This window comes from Chiloscyllium plagiosum, unplaced genomic scaffold (assembly GCF_037043375.1).
Source record: "Chiloscyllium plagiosum isolate Xiang-an unplaced genomic scaffold, Cpla_swu_hap1 HiC_scaffold_9, whole genome shotgun sequence".
NCBI classification, from domain to species: Eukaryota; Metazoa; Chordata; class Chondrichthyes; order Orectolobiformes; family Hemiscylliidae; genus Chiloscyllium; species Chiloscyllium plagiosum.
In genome coordinates this window covers 24937655-24952964 of record NW_028270147.1, presented here as the reverse complement: position 1 = coordinate 24952964, position 15310 = coordinate 24937655, and the positions used below count along the sequence as shown (strand labels likewise).

The following is a 15310-nucleotide window of genomic DNA, read 5'->3' as shown; positions in this document are numbered from 1 at the left end:
TAATCAGTCAGCAAGCTCTAATGGGCAGCTGTATTTGCATTGAGATATACTGAATCACAGGCCACAATTAACAGATATACCTGAAATGATTAATTTTGATTCCTTTGCAGATTCACACGTAGAAACATACAAGGAGAAAAGCTGACACCTACCTTTATGCCAACTGTAACATCAGTGAGAATGCTGTGAGAGCAAGACAAAACATTGCAAAGTCAGAATTTCATTCACCTCACAATCGAAACGTCCGGTTACTATTTATTTAATAGTAAAAGATGCTGAGTGAACTACCAGGCTTCAAAGTGTTATTTTGTGAGTGTGCGCGCGTTGTTTATAATGGCTTTTATAAAACAGAACTGCTGACTGCACAATCTGGCTGGGAGCCATTGCTGAAAGACCCGTCTCCATATGCCTGGCGCCCTTTCAATATCACATCCCTCTCTTTACTATTAACTCTTCCGTCCGAGTGTTTTTCACGTTGATGAGAATGTTTTTTATTTAAAAAAAAGGAGGGTGGACGCCCAGCAGTACACGAAACAGTTTAATTAACAGAATACCACTTGACGGCTTTTTCATTGGAAACAGACAGAGCAGTTGGGAGAGACCCGACGGTTATGAAGGGTCTCCAATGTCTGGTCTTTGATGGCGACTCTCTGTCCTGTGAGGGAGGAGATGGCGGTTAGGGAGCCGGCCCCGGGCATGAACAATGCTCACGACACACAATAGCCGGCTTTATTACTCTGGTTTCAGTTTCCCTCTTGATTGGGGGGGGCAATACGCCTCACCCAGCACGAAGTGAGGAGGGCTGGAAGCACGGAGGAGAATCCACCTTCAGTTCCCGCCAGACGCCACGACATTCACATTCACATTACGGACTTAAGAGTCACGGTGCTCGGCCCAAATATTTATATTCGAGGACCTCGCACCCCGCATAGCAAGCCAACTATCATTAATCTACATCCCAGAGAAGTGTATGAGCTTTTACATACATGTGTGCACACTTTCCCCCAATGTCTAACGGTACTTACCCGTCCATTGCCGGATTACCAGAGGTTTAAGTACCAACTGCCGCCGACAGTGAACACACAAAATGGCGCCGCTTATCGCTTGTCTCCCTTCCCCTACCCACCCCCCACCTTTGCGGAAATTTCCGAGTGCCGCCCCCCTCGTGGCTCCCGGAGCGTTCCGGAAATGGCCGAGTGCCTGCCCCTCGCACTTCGGAGGGAGCGGAATGCCCACCCTATGGTTTCCGAGAATTACCGAGTGCAGCCGAGCAGCTGACCGCTAATGAGCGCGTGAGAGCCAGGGACTGTGTCGAACCTTCCAGAGTAGGGGGAGGGAAATGTATCTGCAGGGGAGTCATTTAAGGCGATGCAATGCGCAGTTTCCATGTGTTTTTTTTTGCACTGAAAAATATTCATGTCCAAATGTCCAACCTTCAACAAGTACTGTTGAACAAAATAAGTTTTATCAGTACAGTAACTTCCTCTGCCAGGTTTTCTTGATTTAGTTTTAAGAAAGTAACTTTAGTTTCTCAGCAGTACTTATGCAAACATTCTTGGAGTTAGAGAATCAGTTAATGTTAGCAATTAACAAACTGTGAGAAACAGAACTCACTCGCAAATCAGCCTGAGACAAAGCCTTGGAAACAAGAACAACTTATTACGGCCTTGCAAGTACCGGACACCTCTGCAATCAAGCAAAACTGCGTGCGAAAACAAAGCATTCTTATTCAGTTTGCAAGTTGCAGAATCATGCCTCCCTTTTCCCATCCTATCATAAGCCGATTACCTCACTTGTCTTTTTTTCTCTAGTTATTTTCTTATCTGGCCATCCTGCTGTCCTTGTATGTCTTCATTCTTTGTTCCTTGTTTATTACAGCTTGCTCTTTTATCCAGTTTCTCTTATCATACTATAAGCTTTATTGTGAAATGCCTCCGCTGCTTCGTTTTGTGGTCAGCTACAACCCTTCATAGTTATTTCCTAGCTTTAAAAGACCCTCTATATTCATTAAAGTCTTAGCCTTAAGTATGCTACATGCTACAAGAATTCCGCAATCGTTTGTATAATGTTCCCCTTCCCCTCCCCTTCCCCTCCCCTCCCCCCACAACACCCCCTTCCCCCACCTGCAGAAGCTACATTTCTAACCTCTCTCAATTCCCCCTTTCTCTTTTTCTCTAATTGTTGTTTCTGCACTTATTAAGTTCCATTAATTCATTTTCTCATGTTCTGCCCTCTTACACCTTTTGGCGATGAGGTTCACAATCTTATACACGGTATAAAAGCATCTGATGATGTATTTGGGTTCCTTCCCCAAGGGATGTCATCAGTCGGCTCATTACCCATTTTAGGACATTGAACCCTACCACCAGACCACTAATATCAATAATCCATAGATAGCCAGGTTGACTAACCACCTTCCCCAACCAGTCAATCTCCAATTACCCCATTCCCATCCTTTTCGTTCTGGTACCGATTACCAGCCTCCCTTATCTTGGCGATTTTGACTCGCACATGTTTGGAGATATGAGTAATGTTAGAGGAGACCTCAGGTATGTACGTACAACATTCCTCTCCAATTAGCGCACAGATACCACCTTTCTCTGCCAGAATATCATCTAGAGCCATCCTGTTCTGAAGAGTCGTTAGCCTAGTGGCAATCATTTCGGTCGTTATGGCTGCTACTTGGGATTGGGTTTCGGCCAACGCATCAACAGTATTGTTGGCCAACTCTTCCAGGGAGGCTGCCAACTTTTGTGTTTCTACTCCTGCTTGAGCGGTCCCATACATTGGTATCAAAGTTCAGAGGAGGTGATCTCCTTCGGTTACTTTCCGGGTTACTCACCTTCCTCCCTGTTTATTCAGAGGTATTTTTGGGGCTCTCTTTAACAGCCTCAAATGAGGAATTATATAGGCGAGGTAGCAGCAGCCACTCCAGCCTTTCTGGCTTTGAGGCAGTGTTTGATCAACATCATAACATGCATGCATTCCTATACATTCAGTCATGCAAATGTATTTTTTTTCCCGGGAATAAATGGATGGGCCTTCAGGCCGCATACCCAATATGTTCCATTTAATATTCGGGGAATGGTCGTGGCAGTGGCTTGGCTGGTGTAGACACAAGATGATTTTCCTAATCGGAAGGGTGTGGTATCATTCTGATTACAGAAATTACTGCTCCTTTCGGTGGGGAAACTCAGGCCATCGAAAGCACCCAGAGTTTCAGGGCTAGTCGAGGGAACCACCCCGCAAAGTTATAATTATCCCTGTTAGATCTCCAAGTTGTATCATTTGATCCCGAGTCAAATTGTTGTACATCTTACACTTCTGCTTTGGTAAGTGGTATTACCGTGAGAGGAATTCCGGATTCCCCATGGTGTGGGATCTCCGCACATACCCAACAGTCGGTATGCCCCTTTAGTTTAGCATAATTCTGACATAAAGTGGTAAAATGATTTTGCCCCCCCCCCGGCAGCTAGTGCCAATATTATCGTGACAACATAAAGCTGACCATTCATTTCAGCTCACAACCCTATCAGTCTATTCCCTAACCCTTTAAATACCAGGGAGGAGTGATTCCATGCAACACTTACAATTGTTTTGGGATACAGTTTTTTTTAACCAATACTTAATAGTCTCTTATCTCAGTCCATTCTTTTTGCTCAGCTTGACTTTCAGAGGGTTGTCTGTAGGATGAGCTTGCCACTCTGCCGAAGGGGAAGGAGCATCCACGGGGCCCTTAACGCGAGTGTGATGACTCCACCCTTTTCAGCAGTTCGGACGGCTGTTTCAGTAGTCAGGAGGGTTAGGAACGGTCCCTCCCAGCTTGGGTGCAGTTTGGTATCTTTCCAGGTTTTGATCAGACCCAATCACCCGGTTGTATTCTATGTACAGCGAACTCAAGTGGAAGTGTCTGGGTCAACAGACCCTTCTTCCTAAGGACAGACAAAGAAGAGCCGAGTGCCACAATATAGTTCTTTTAAAAACTTATCATTGAACTCTACAGTTGGTAATTCCCCTCTTCCACCCAAGAAAGGTAATCCAAACATCATCTCATAAGGAGAGAGGCCTATATCACGTCTAGGCGCAGTCCTAATGCGTAGAAACGCAATAGGTAAACATTTTGTCCATGGTAATCGAGTCTCTAGGACTAGCTTAGATAATTGCTTCTTTGGTCTGAATCTATACTTTCCACCATTCCACATCGAGGAATTATATGTTCTAAAAGAGTTTTCACTATTCCCTTTGAGGTAGCTGAGAACATTGGAAATGCCTCCACCCACCCAGTTAGGTGATCCATTCGGACTAATAAGTACTTTTGTTTCCCTGCTGGGGATAATTCTGTGTAATCTACCTGTATTCTTTGAAAAGGTCTTACCCCAGGGTTTCTTCCACCTCTTGCCCCCCCCCCCCCCCAATTACTTGCTTATTAATCTTTTGGCAAGTCGGGCATCCTGCGCATACCTGCTTGGCTAATGTGTATATCCCTTTACATCTGTACTTCCTTAACACTGTGTCACACATAGCTTGGGAGCCCCAATGACTGCCTTGGTGCAAGGTGGTTAGGATGTTTCTCATGACTGGTTTACTTAATAACTCCCTTCCATCCAGGAGGATCCATCTTCCTTGGGTTGGGAGGGGACTCCACTATGGGCGTAAGAACCCGTATTTTTGTTACTGTATGGCTCATAGCTGCCTCTTTGGCTGCCTTGTCTGCTAGCCTATTCCCACTTCCTTCTAGAGTGTTCCCTTTCTGATGCCCAGGTACGTGGACTATAGCTATTTCCCAGGGTAATTCCAAATTTTCCAACACTTGTCCTATCAACTCTTCGTGTATCAATTCCTTTCCCCGGCTATTGATTAGTCCAAGTTCTTGCCATATTTTTCCGAAGGTATGTACCACCCCATAGGCATACTTAGAGTCGGTGTAAATTGTCCCATCTCGGTTCTCTAATTGTTTTAAAGCCTGGTTTAATGCATACAACACACAAGTCTGGGCCGACCATTTGTTAGGCAACCAGTCAGCCTCAACCGTTCGATTCTCGTTACCGTCCACTACTGCATATCCATTGTGTCTTTTTCCTTGTGCTACTTTTGATGACCCATCTATAAACAGTCTGTCCCTGTCATGTAAGGGCATATCCTTTAGGTCCTGTCTAACTTTGGTTTGATACTCTATGATATCCAGACACTCATGTTCTAATTCTCGTTTGTCCAGAGGTTCTCCTTTCCATAGGAAGGTAGCTGGATTTAGACAGGTCTGTTGCTAACACAAGGTCATCTCTCTCCATCAGGATGGCTTCGTATTTTAAGATTCGTGAGTCTGTCAACCATCTCCCTGCCTTTTGGTTTAACACAGTTCTAGCTTGATGGGGGGGGTACTAACGACTAGCGCCCCTCCAAAAGTAAGTTTATAGCTTTCTGCTACCAGTATGGCAATGGCTGCTCCTGCCTGTATACATTCAGGCCATCCTCTCGAGGCAGGGTCCAAGATCTTGGACAGGAAGGCTATGGGCTGTCTCTTTCCCCCTCCTTTCTGGGTTAACACTCCTAAGGCTGCTCCATCATTTACTGTCACAAAAAGGTGGAATGGTTTATCTAGGGAGGGAAGGGCCAACACTGGAGCTCGTATTAGACTACGCTTCAACTCATGTAACCTTCATTTTCCTCTTCTGTCCAGTGCAGTCTTTCATGTTCAGATTCTGTCAATTTGTAATATAACCCCTTTGTTTTTTGGCTTATGCTTCTAGCCATAATCTACAATAGCCCACCAGCCCCAAGAACTTCCGTAATTCTCGTTTGGTGGTCGGAAGGGGCAGTTCTACTATCCCTTTAATTCTCTCAGGGTTAATGCATCTAATGCCCTCACTAATAAGGTGTCCTAAGTATTTCACCTCTTTCCCTACATATTGCAATTTATTCTTAGATACTCTTAAACCCTGTTGCCCTAGGAAATTTAACAGTCTATTGGTGGCTAAACTCATGTCATCTCTCTTTTGTCCTGATACAAGTAAATCGTCCACATATTGTAACAATGACGTTCTTCGAGGCATTTTGTTATTCCAGGACCTGTTCCAGTACTTGCCCGAATAGATTAGGTGATTCTGTGAATCCCTGGGGAAGTACTGTCCATTGTAACTTTTTTTCTACCAGTGTATGGGGTTTTCCCATTCAAAAGCAAACATGTCGCGGCTTTCTGGGGCCAGAGGACAAGCCCAGAATGCATCATTTAAATTTATTACACTAAACCAGCGGTGGTTACATGGTATTTTGCTTAGTAAAGTATATGGATTAGGTACCACCAAGTATCGTGTTCGAACCAATCGGTTCAATGCCCTAAGATCCTGCACCAATCGATAGGTTCCATCTGGTTTGCGGGCGGGCAGTATTGGGGTATTAAAGGGCGACATACATAGTTCTAACAGTCCAGTTTTTACCAAAGAATCTATAACTAGTTGTAGACCTCTACGGCCTTCCAACGATATAGGGTATCGTCTAACACGAACTGTCTTGTCTTCTCAAGTCAAAATAATCACCAATGGAGTAATATTAAGATGCCCTGTGTTATCCGCTTTCGCCCACACGTCAGGGCTGATTTGTTTTTTTTCTTCACTAGGTATTAACATAGCCATCGTTATAGTTACTGCACTATCCTCCACCCCAATTTTTAAGCCCAGCAATATAATCAAATCCCTACCTAATAGATTACTTCCAATGTCAGGAATATATAGTAATTGTCCTATCACTTCCTCATCATTTCTTCTAATTAGGGTTGGTTCAAAAATAGGCACCAAGAATTCTTCGCCTTTTACTTCGGAAACCTTAAGATACTCCTTAGTCAATTTAACACTGGTAGGTCTAAAACTTAGGGATGACCGTACTGCTCCTGTGTCCACCAAAAATGCTGCCTCCTCCCATTCAGGTCTCACCTTTAAATTTATCAAGGGTTCCCGGTGGGTCTCAGGAGGAAGGAACCCCTGACTCCCCCAATCTTCATCTAAGATCATTCGGGAAACGGGTTCCCTTTCTCGAGCTAATTCCAGGCATTCCCGTTTAAAATGCCCCACTTTCCCGCAATGGTAACACCCTGCCTGTTGCCTCCTTTCCCAGGTATCTGACCCTTGTCTTTTGTGTCCTCCCCTACCCTTCCTGTTATCCTCTGATCCCATTCTCCTTTTTGTTATTTCTTCTACTGCCGCCACCATCATTTTGGCTTTCTGTTTCTGCTTCTTATCTTCCCTTTTCACATACACTTTCTGTGCCTCACGTAACAGTTTTTCCATCTGTCTTTCACTCCATCCATCTAATTTCTGTAATTTCTTTTGTATGTCCGGCCATGATATAGTTACAAACTGGACCTTTAAGAGTCCCTGTGCTATCGGATTATCGGAATCCATTCCCGAATACTTCCTTGTGGCCTCCTTGAACCTTTTTAAGAAATGCAGAAGGGGTTTCATCCTTCTCTTATTGTACTTCAAAGGCCTTAACAAAGTTTTGTGATCTAGGTGCCACCTCTTTAATTCCTAATATTACCATTTCTCATAGATCCCGCATTGACTCCCTATCTTCTCTGTCATTATTTTCCCAATGAGGATCAACATTTGGGAATTTCTGTTCTGCTGGGGCCCCTTCTTCCCCAACTGGGTGCTTCTTTTCCCATTCCTGTAAAGCCGCTCTCCTAATCATACCTCGTTCTTCCCCTGAAAATAACGTTCCTAAAATTGCTGTGGGATATAAATGAATTAATGTTATTTCTGCAAGTATAAATTCTGATACAGAATAGGAATGAGAAAATACATATTCAGCAAAAAGAAAGGATATGTTAGCATGAGACGTGAATACAGAACAATGGTGGATATATGGGCAAACAGGAAAGCATCTGTTTCCCCCTTACACAGGGACACAGGAACAAACCCTAATCAAAGAGGTCAAAGTGGCCTCTGGATGGAAATAGATTCTGATAGAAGAAAAGATATGCCTAATCAATAACCTACAGTAGACTGACGTCAAACACCCTTATGGGAGTCAAAGATAAGAGTTTGTCACGGACAAGACAGGATAAACAGAAGTTGTGGGATCAGTCTTAAGGAAATCTGTGATGTAAGCAAAGCAGGGAACAAACAATGGAATAAGGAAAAATATGGGGATTCAAACTGTATAAATTTCGAGAGTTTGTTGGATTTGGTGTGCATTTTGTCATTGCCTTACCTGGTAATTAGACAAAGCACCCACCTATAGGTGTACAAATAAACGGCTGATTCAGATATTCGTCTCGGACTGAAATTATTAAAGTGAGTGAGCTTTTGTTTCTCACAATTGGGGGCTCGTGTCCGGGATTTTCTTCCATCACCGGGAGGGAGTGGCTGGCCTTGGACACTGGGAAGACGCGTCCCGTTCCCCATTGAGGAACGGTCTCGTGTTCCGGTTTGGTCTGCTCCCTTGGGTGACTGATGTGAATCCTATAAGAGAGACATCTGAATCAGACAGTGATAGGAGCTCGATAGAAGATACGGTGATAAAAGGGGCCAGGCAATTCTGTGCACAGACCAAGGTAAGAAAATTGACTTTTAAGTATTGCCTTGGTGGCCGGGATTGAGTTTTAGTAGTTAATAAGGGACTAACGAAGGAACTCACTATGGTTTGCGCTTTGGGTAAGGAAAAAGCCTCCGGGGAAACAAAGTAAGGAAACGGCAATGGAAATGGAGGCGAGGTCCCTTACAACATTCCTCCAGAAAGTCCTTTGGGCAGGATGTTGTGGAAATTGGCAAAATAATACTTGTACAAGGGAGAAAGATGATTAAATATTGTTGCTTTGTATGGACTAAGGACTCCATTCTTCGTCCCGCTGTCTTCTGGCCAAAGTACAGATCGGACGAAGACTGGGTTTGTGAATATCTGAGTTTATATGTCCATGTGCGAGAGAGAGAGAGAGAGAGAGAGAGAATGAAAAGAGCTGTACAGCTGGTAGGAAGTTTAACCCTTTGTGATTTGGTTTGAGTGAACATTTGTTTGTTGGTGATTGAATGTTTGTGTTTTATTCCCTGGAGCTTGTGTTCCAGGACTGTTTTGAATCTGATTTTGTTCTGGAAACTTAACATGATTTCTTTTAAGGTTAAGGATTCTATTGAGATTTAAAAAAAAAGGAATGATAACTCATGTTCTTTTTACAGATCATGACTGCCTTACTATCAGTTTCTAACTAATCTCTTTTATCTTTACATAACAGCGATTTATGGAGGACAGTTGAAGTTTCAGTTCAACATTAGATTGTGGTAAAAGCAAAATTCTATGGTTAATATCTGTGACCTTGGATTCAGCCATTGTTCATGCATTAGAAGTTTTTTTTAAAAAAACTTGAGTAGGCAAATTCTTTTAAGGCAAGCTCTGATTATTTTACGACTTATAGTATTGTAATTGAGCAATGATTGGTCAGGACTATTTAAGAAAACTAATTTTGGATCTAAATTAAAGGACTAAAACTGGGTAATTACAGTGAATTGCAAAATTGGGAACTGTATGCATTTTGCATTTTGACTATTAAATACTGAAGAAATGAACGTAAATATATATAAATATATTTATAAGTTAGGAACAGGCTTTGAAGGTTAGTCAAGCATGAATTGATGAATTGGTGTTTGAAGTTATGGGGAGCTAGAAATATTGCAATATTTCTTTAAAAAAAAAAGATAAAGGGGAAAAACGTAACGACTTATCCCCTTCGGGAGGTACCCATAGGGGACAAAGAGATTGGGTTTGTAAGTGCCCCCCTCACCAGTGGGGAGGTCAGAACATTTAAAAAGGAAATTAAGGTCCTGGTTGAGGATCCGGTGGGATTGTCTGAACAAATTGATCAATTTTTGGGGCCCAGTCTGTATACCTGGGCTGAATTAATGTCTATTTTGAATATACTATTTACTGGGGAGGAAAGGGGACTTATATGAGGAGCTGCCATTAAAATATGGGACAGGGAACACCCGATTGGAGATGGGGATGCTGGACAGGGAGAGGTGAAGTTTCCCCTCAGAGACCCCCAGTGGGAAAACCAAAACCCGGAGTATAGAGAAGAAATGAGGGAATTGAAAGACCTGATTCTAAAAGGAATAAGAGAGGCAGTTCCGAAGTCACAGAATTTGATTAAAGCCTTTGAAATTAGACAGGAGAAAGATGAGACTCCCTCAGCTTTCTTGCAAAGATTAAGGGACTCAATGCGGAACTACTCTGGAATGAACCCTGAGGACCCAGTGGCACAGGGTCTTTTGAAAGTACATTTTGTGACAAAAGCATGGCCAGACATACAGAGAAAGATACAGAAGATAGAAGGATGGAGCAAAAAACCATTAGATGAATTGTTGAGAGAGGCACAGAAAGTATTTGTAAAGAGGGAGGATGAGAGACAAAAACAGAAGGTGAAAATGATGGTAGCTACGGTTGATGAGGTAATTAAGGGGAGAATGGAACCAATAGTGGGCAACCGGAGCGGCGGGAGGCAGCATGTAGGACAGAGAGGAAGAGGAAGAGGGAGAGGACAAGGGGGAACATTTGATAGAGGGTTTGAGCGACAGGGGCAGAGATGGAAGTCGCTATAGGCAGGATGCTATTATTGTGGAAAGATAGGGCATTCTAAGCGGGAGTGTCCTGATCTACAAAGGGAAGAAAAGGCAATTCCGCTTATGAATTATGTTGAAGAATAGGGGTGTCAGAGGTTCCTGCCCTCGGGGGCCCACCAGGAACCCTTGATAAACTTGAAGGTGGGACCGTGTAGGGAGGAGGTAGTCTTCCTAGTAGATACGGGGGCAGCACGGTCATTGCTGAATTTTAAAACAAAGAAGGTAGAAATGTTAACACGGTCAATTATTGTTTCAGGGGTAAAAGGGGAAGGATTTACTGTTCCAGTATTTGAACCTATGATGATAGAAGGTCCTAAGGATAGGATCACAGGGGAACTGCTGTATATCCCTGGTATAGGAAGTACCTTACTGGGGAGAGATTTAATTATCCTTTTAGGACTGGAGATTGGAGTTCAGGAAAAAGAATTAGTTGTACAACTGGCGATGTTGACAGAGGATGCTGAGAGAAAGATAGACCCTATTGTATGGGCTAGAGAAGGGAATCGTGGAAAACTACAGATCCCTCCCCTTACAATAAATTTAAAATGAAAAGGAGACGTTATCTGTGAACGACAATATCCTATTTCCATAGAAGGTAAACGAGGACTGCAGCCAGTAATTGAGGGACTGATTAGAGATGGACTGTTGGAGCCATGTATGTCTCCTTATATTACCCCAATTCTACCAGTGCGGAAATCTGATGGAACTTATCGATTGGTGCAGGATTTGAGAACATTAAATCGGATAGTACAGGTCAGGCACCCAGCGGTGCCAAACCCCTACACATTATTAAGTAAGATCCCTCATGATCACAAATGGTTTAGTGTGATAGATTTAAAGGATGCCTTTTGGGCTTGTCCCTTGGCGGAGGAAAGATTTGGGACTATCCCCCTATGAAATCTTATTTGAATTACCTTATCTGGGAACACAGGGAGAATTGCCAATTCCCGAAACTAAAGATTTGTTTTTAAAGAAGTATATACTGGGCTTGTCCTCCTCTTTATCTTTCCTCAGAAAACAGGGTCTATTGGCACAGACTCCGCCCCTTGAATTTGCTGTTCATCCCATCCGGCCAGGAGATTGGGTCTTAATAAAATCATGGACAGAGACTAAATTGCAGCCGGACTGGGAAGGGCCGTATCAGGCTCTTTTGACTACCGAAACGGCAATAAGGACGGCGGAAAAAGGCGGGACTCATTATACTCGGATCAAAGGCCTGTGGACCCTCCAGTTGAGGAAGAAGTCTGGACAGCCGAATCAACGCAAGACCCGCTAAAACTCAGACTAAAGAGACTTTGAGTAATTGACTATACAGTGGCGACGCGAGCGCGGGATTATTTCTGTAAGATTGTATATTAAGCCTTTTTGTGTTTTAGCATAATGATCAGAATACTGGGAATGCTTAGAGTTATGATGCTAGCCCTCTTGGTATTGGGATTTTGTCACATATCATTTTCATATGTATTATTAATGGTTCCTGAGTCTGATAATCCACAAGTAATAGACACTGATGTATGTAGCTTAGTAAATTGTGGGAATGTAGCTAATCAGAGACAATACCACAACTCAGAGATACATCTTAAGTCCTATGGGGATGGCCTCGGGGATGGTACCTGGTATAATGGTCTTGTCACAATACACCGGGCCCCCTTCCGACCAGCACGCGATTGTCCCGATAAAAAGTGTAACCCCATATATTTAACGATAAGGAAAACCACATGGCACGAAGCAGTTTTGGGAGGTGGCACTTATGAGGTACAATTAAATGAAACATTTGGGATTGAAATGAAAGCAAATGGGAAGGAGTTTGTGGGCTGTTGTTTTCGAATTAGCGTAGGACAGGGAAAACGGATAGAATTACTGGGTAATGAGATACAACCTTTCACCCCTCCCGATGATCCTAAAGTAGTAAAAATTATAGAGGTAAAGGATTTGAAACAGACCATCGAGATAGAAACTGGGTACGGGGATGCAAATGCCTGGGTTGAATGGGTAAAGTATACTGTAAAAAGTCTGAACAAAAGCAATTGCTATGCATGTGCCTCCGGTAGGCCAGTGGCCCAGGTGGTTCCCTTTCCGCTCGGGTGGAAGTGAGACAGGATGGGCATGAAATGTATGATAGCCCTGTACCAGGATGAGACTGCATGGAATGATAGGAATTGTACCTCCCTATCTCTGATGTTCCCTCCCTTGGAGGAGAAAGATGCAAAAGTTCCCCCCACATTTTCCGCCGCAGTTGGAAATCACACGTCATGTGTGCACAGGCGAGGTACGAGTCGGTCGAGACATTTGGGGGAGCTGAAATTATGTACAGAGATTAAGAATGTTACCGAAGCGGAGAAGGGAGGGAACTACTCAGCACTAAAGGTTCCCCGAGCGGATCTGTGGTGGTACTGTGGAGGAAAAATATTGAGACCCACCCTACCTCCGGATTGGAAAGGGATATGCGCAATTGTACAATTGGCAATTCCATTTACCTTGGCATTTGAGAAGGAAAAGATAGTAGGGAAAAAGGGAAGAGGTAAGAGATTACTGTTAGATACTTCTTTTGATGACAGGATTTATCTTGATTCGGTAGGAGTTCCTAGGGGAGTACCTGATGAATTCAAGGCTCGTAACCAGATTGCAGCAGGCTTTGAGTCAGCTCTCTTTTGGTGGGTAACAATTAATAAAAATGTAGACTGGATAAATTACATTTTTTTATAATCAACAGCGATTTATAAAATTATACAAGAGAGGCGGTTAAAGGAATATCAGAACAGCTTGATGCGACAAGTAGGATGGCATGGGAAAACAGAATAGCCCTTGATATGATTTTAGCAGAGAAAGGGGGTGGTGGTTTCTATCCTTACTTCCCTGATAGTAGTAGTCGGGGTATTGGTGGCCATTGGCTGTTGTGTCATACGCTGTATACGAGGGCTCACCCAGAGGCTGATTGAAACAGCCTTGGTGAAACGAATGCCCCTGAGGGGAATCAGACAGAGGAACTTTATCAACTAAATAATAAGGAGATGAGTGAGACTAAGATGGATGAAATCTCTGAAATGATGCTTGCGAATTTTGGGAACAATGTTTAAAAAAAAAGACAAAAATGCAGAAGATAACAGATAGTAATGAAAAGAAAAAGGGTAAATTGTGGGATATAAATGAATTAATGTTATTTCTGCAAGTATAAATTCTGATACAGAATAGGAATGAGAAAATACATATTCAGCAAAAAGAAAGGATATGTTAGCATGAGACGTGAATACAGAACAATGGTGGATATATGGGCAAACAGGAAAGCATCTGTTTCCCCCTTACACGGGGACACAGGAACAAACCCTAATCAAAGAGGTCAAAGTGGCCTCTGGATGGAAATAGATTCTGATAGAAGAAAAGATATGCCTAATCAATAATCTACAATAGACTGACGTCAAACACCCTTATGGGAGTCAGAGATAAGAGTTTGTCACGGACAAGACAGGATAAACAGAAGTTGTGGGATCAGTCTTAAGGAAATCTATGACGTAAGCAAAGCAGGGAACAAACAATGGAATAAGGAAAAATATGGGGATTCAAACTGTATAAATTTCGAGAGTTTGTTGGATTTGGTGTGCATTTTGTCATTGCCTTACCTGGTAATTAGACAAAGCACCCACCTATAGGTGTACAAATAAACGGCTGATTCAGATATTCGTCTCGGACTGAAATTATTAAAGTGAGTGAGCTTTTGTTTCTCACAATTGCCATCGGTTCTCCCCAGGTATATAAATTAGGCCCTAGGAATTGATCTAATTGTTTGGCTAGTCCAACCGGATCCTCTATTAAATTTTTCATGTCCCTTTTAAAGACCCTAACTTCACTGCTAGTTAAGGGAGTGTTTACATATCCGATTGTACCTTCCCCAATCGGAACCTCTCGTAAGGGACATAATTTTACATTTTCTATTATCTCTGCCCCTCCTTTACGTGTGGTGGCTCGAGTGATTCTGAGCCCCCTAGGTTCTGCATCTTTTCGTTCAGAGTTCGTTCCCCTTTCTGTGTCTGGACTCGGTTCTACTTCAGGAGCTGTAGGCCCGTTCTGGGGAGCAGTATATGGGGGCAGCAAACACGTTAAGGGATCCCATTGTGGATTCCTATGTTCATTCTTTTTCTGTTCTATCCCTGATTCCTCCGTATTCATGGGACATAATTTTACTCTTGCGCTCCCTATCCAACAAGCCGCATAATTGGACTCTTTTTGACTGTACGGTTCTTTTCGATTGACATATATATTAGGATCTTGACACAGCCAATCCTCATCAGACCCATATTTGGGCCAAAAAAATACCAGGCGCCTTAATACTTTCTCTAGTCCAGACAAAACAACAATAGTTTATCATTATAGCCTTATCTTTCTCCCATGTCTGGGAGTTGTGTTCCCAATGACCCAACATTTTCCCCAAAGGACTGTCTGGTGGAATATATTCCCCTTTAAAGTTATTTACAGATCGATCGTTACATAGGCAACTCCCTGTGTCTCCCATTGTTGCTAATTTAATTAATCTTAACGAGGTCCGGTGTCGCCTTCTTCCACATCCCATTCAGGGTCCTGACTAGACACCTTACTCGTCCGATTAATTATATGCTTTTTTTTTGAGACTTCAACTGTTCTCCATAAATCACTATTATGTAAGGATAAAAGAGATTAGTTAGAAACTGATAGTAAGGCAGTCATGACCTGTA

General features: G+C 43.0%; 1 protein-coding gene across 2 annotated transcripts in view; it reads right to left on the bottom strand.

The window, feature by feature from the left end:
• The window catches only part of LOC122554209 (polypyrimidine tract-binding protein 2), an 81380-nt gene extending 80273 nt beyond the window's left edge, over positions 1-1107 (bottom strand). For both annotated transcript variants that reach the window (XM_043698864.2, XM_043698865.2), the window contains exons 1-2: positions 1026-1107; positions 153-183 (exon numbers count right to left, since the gene is read on the bottom strand). In XM_043698864.2, the coding sequence (XP_043554799.1) occupies positions 153-183; positions 1026-1033 (39 nt within the window). In that variant the 5' untranslated portion in view covers positions 1034-1107. The remainder of the gene's footprint in view (positions 1-152; positions 184-1025) is intronic.
• Positions 1108-15310: the final 14203 nt, after the last annotated feature.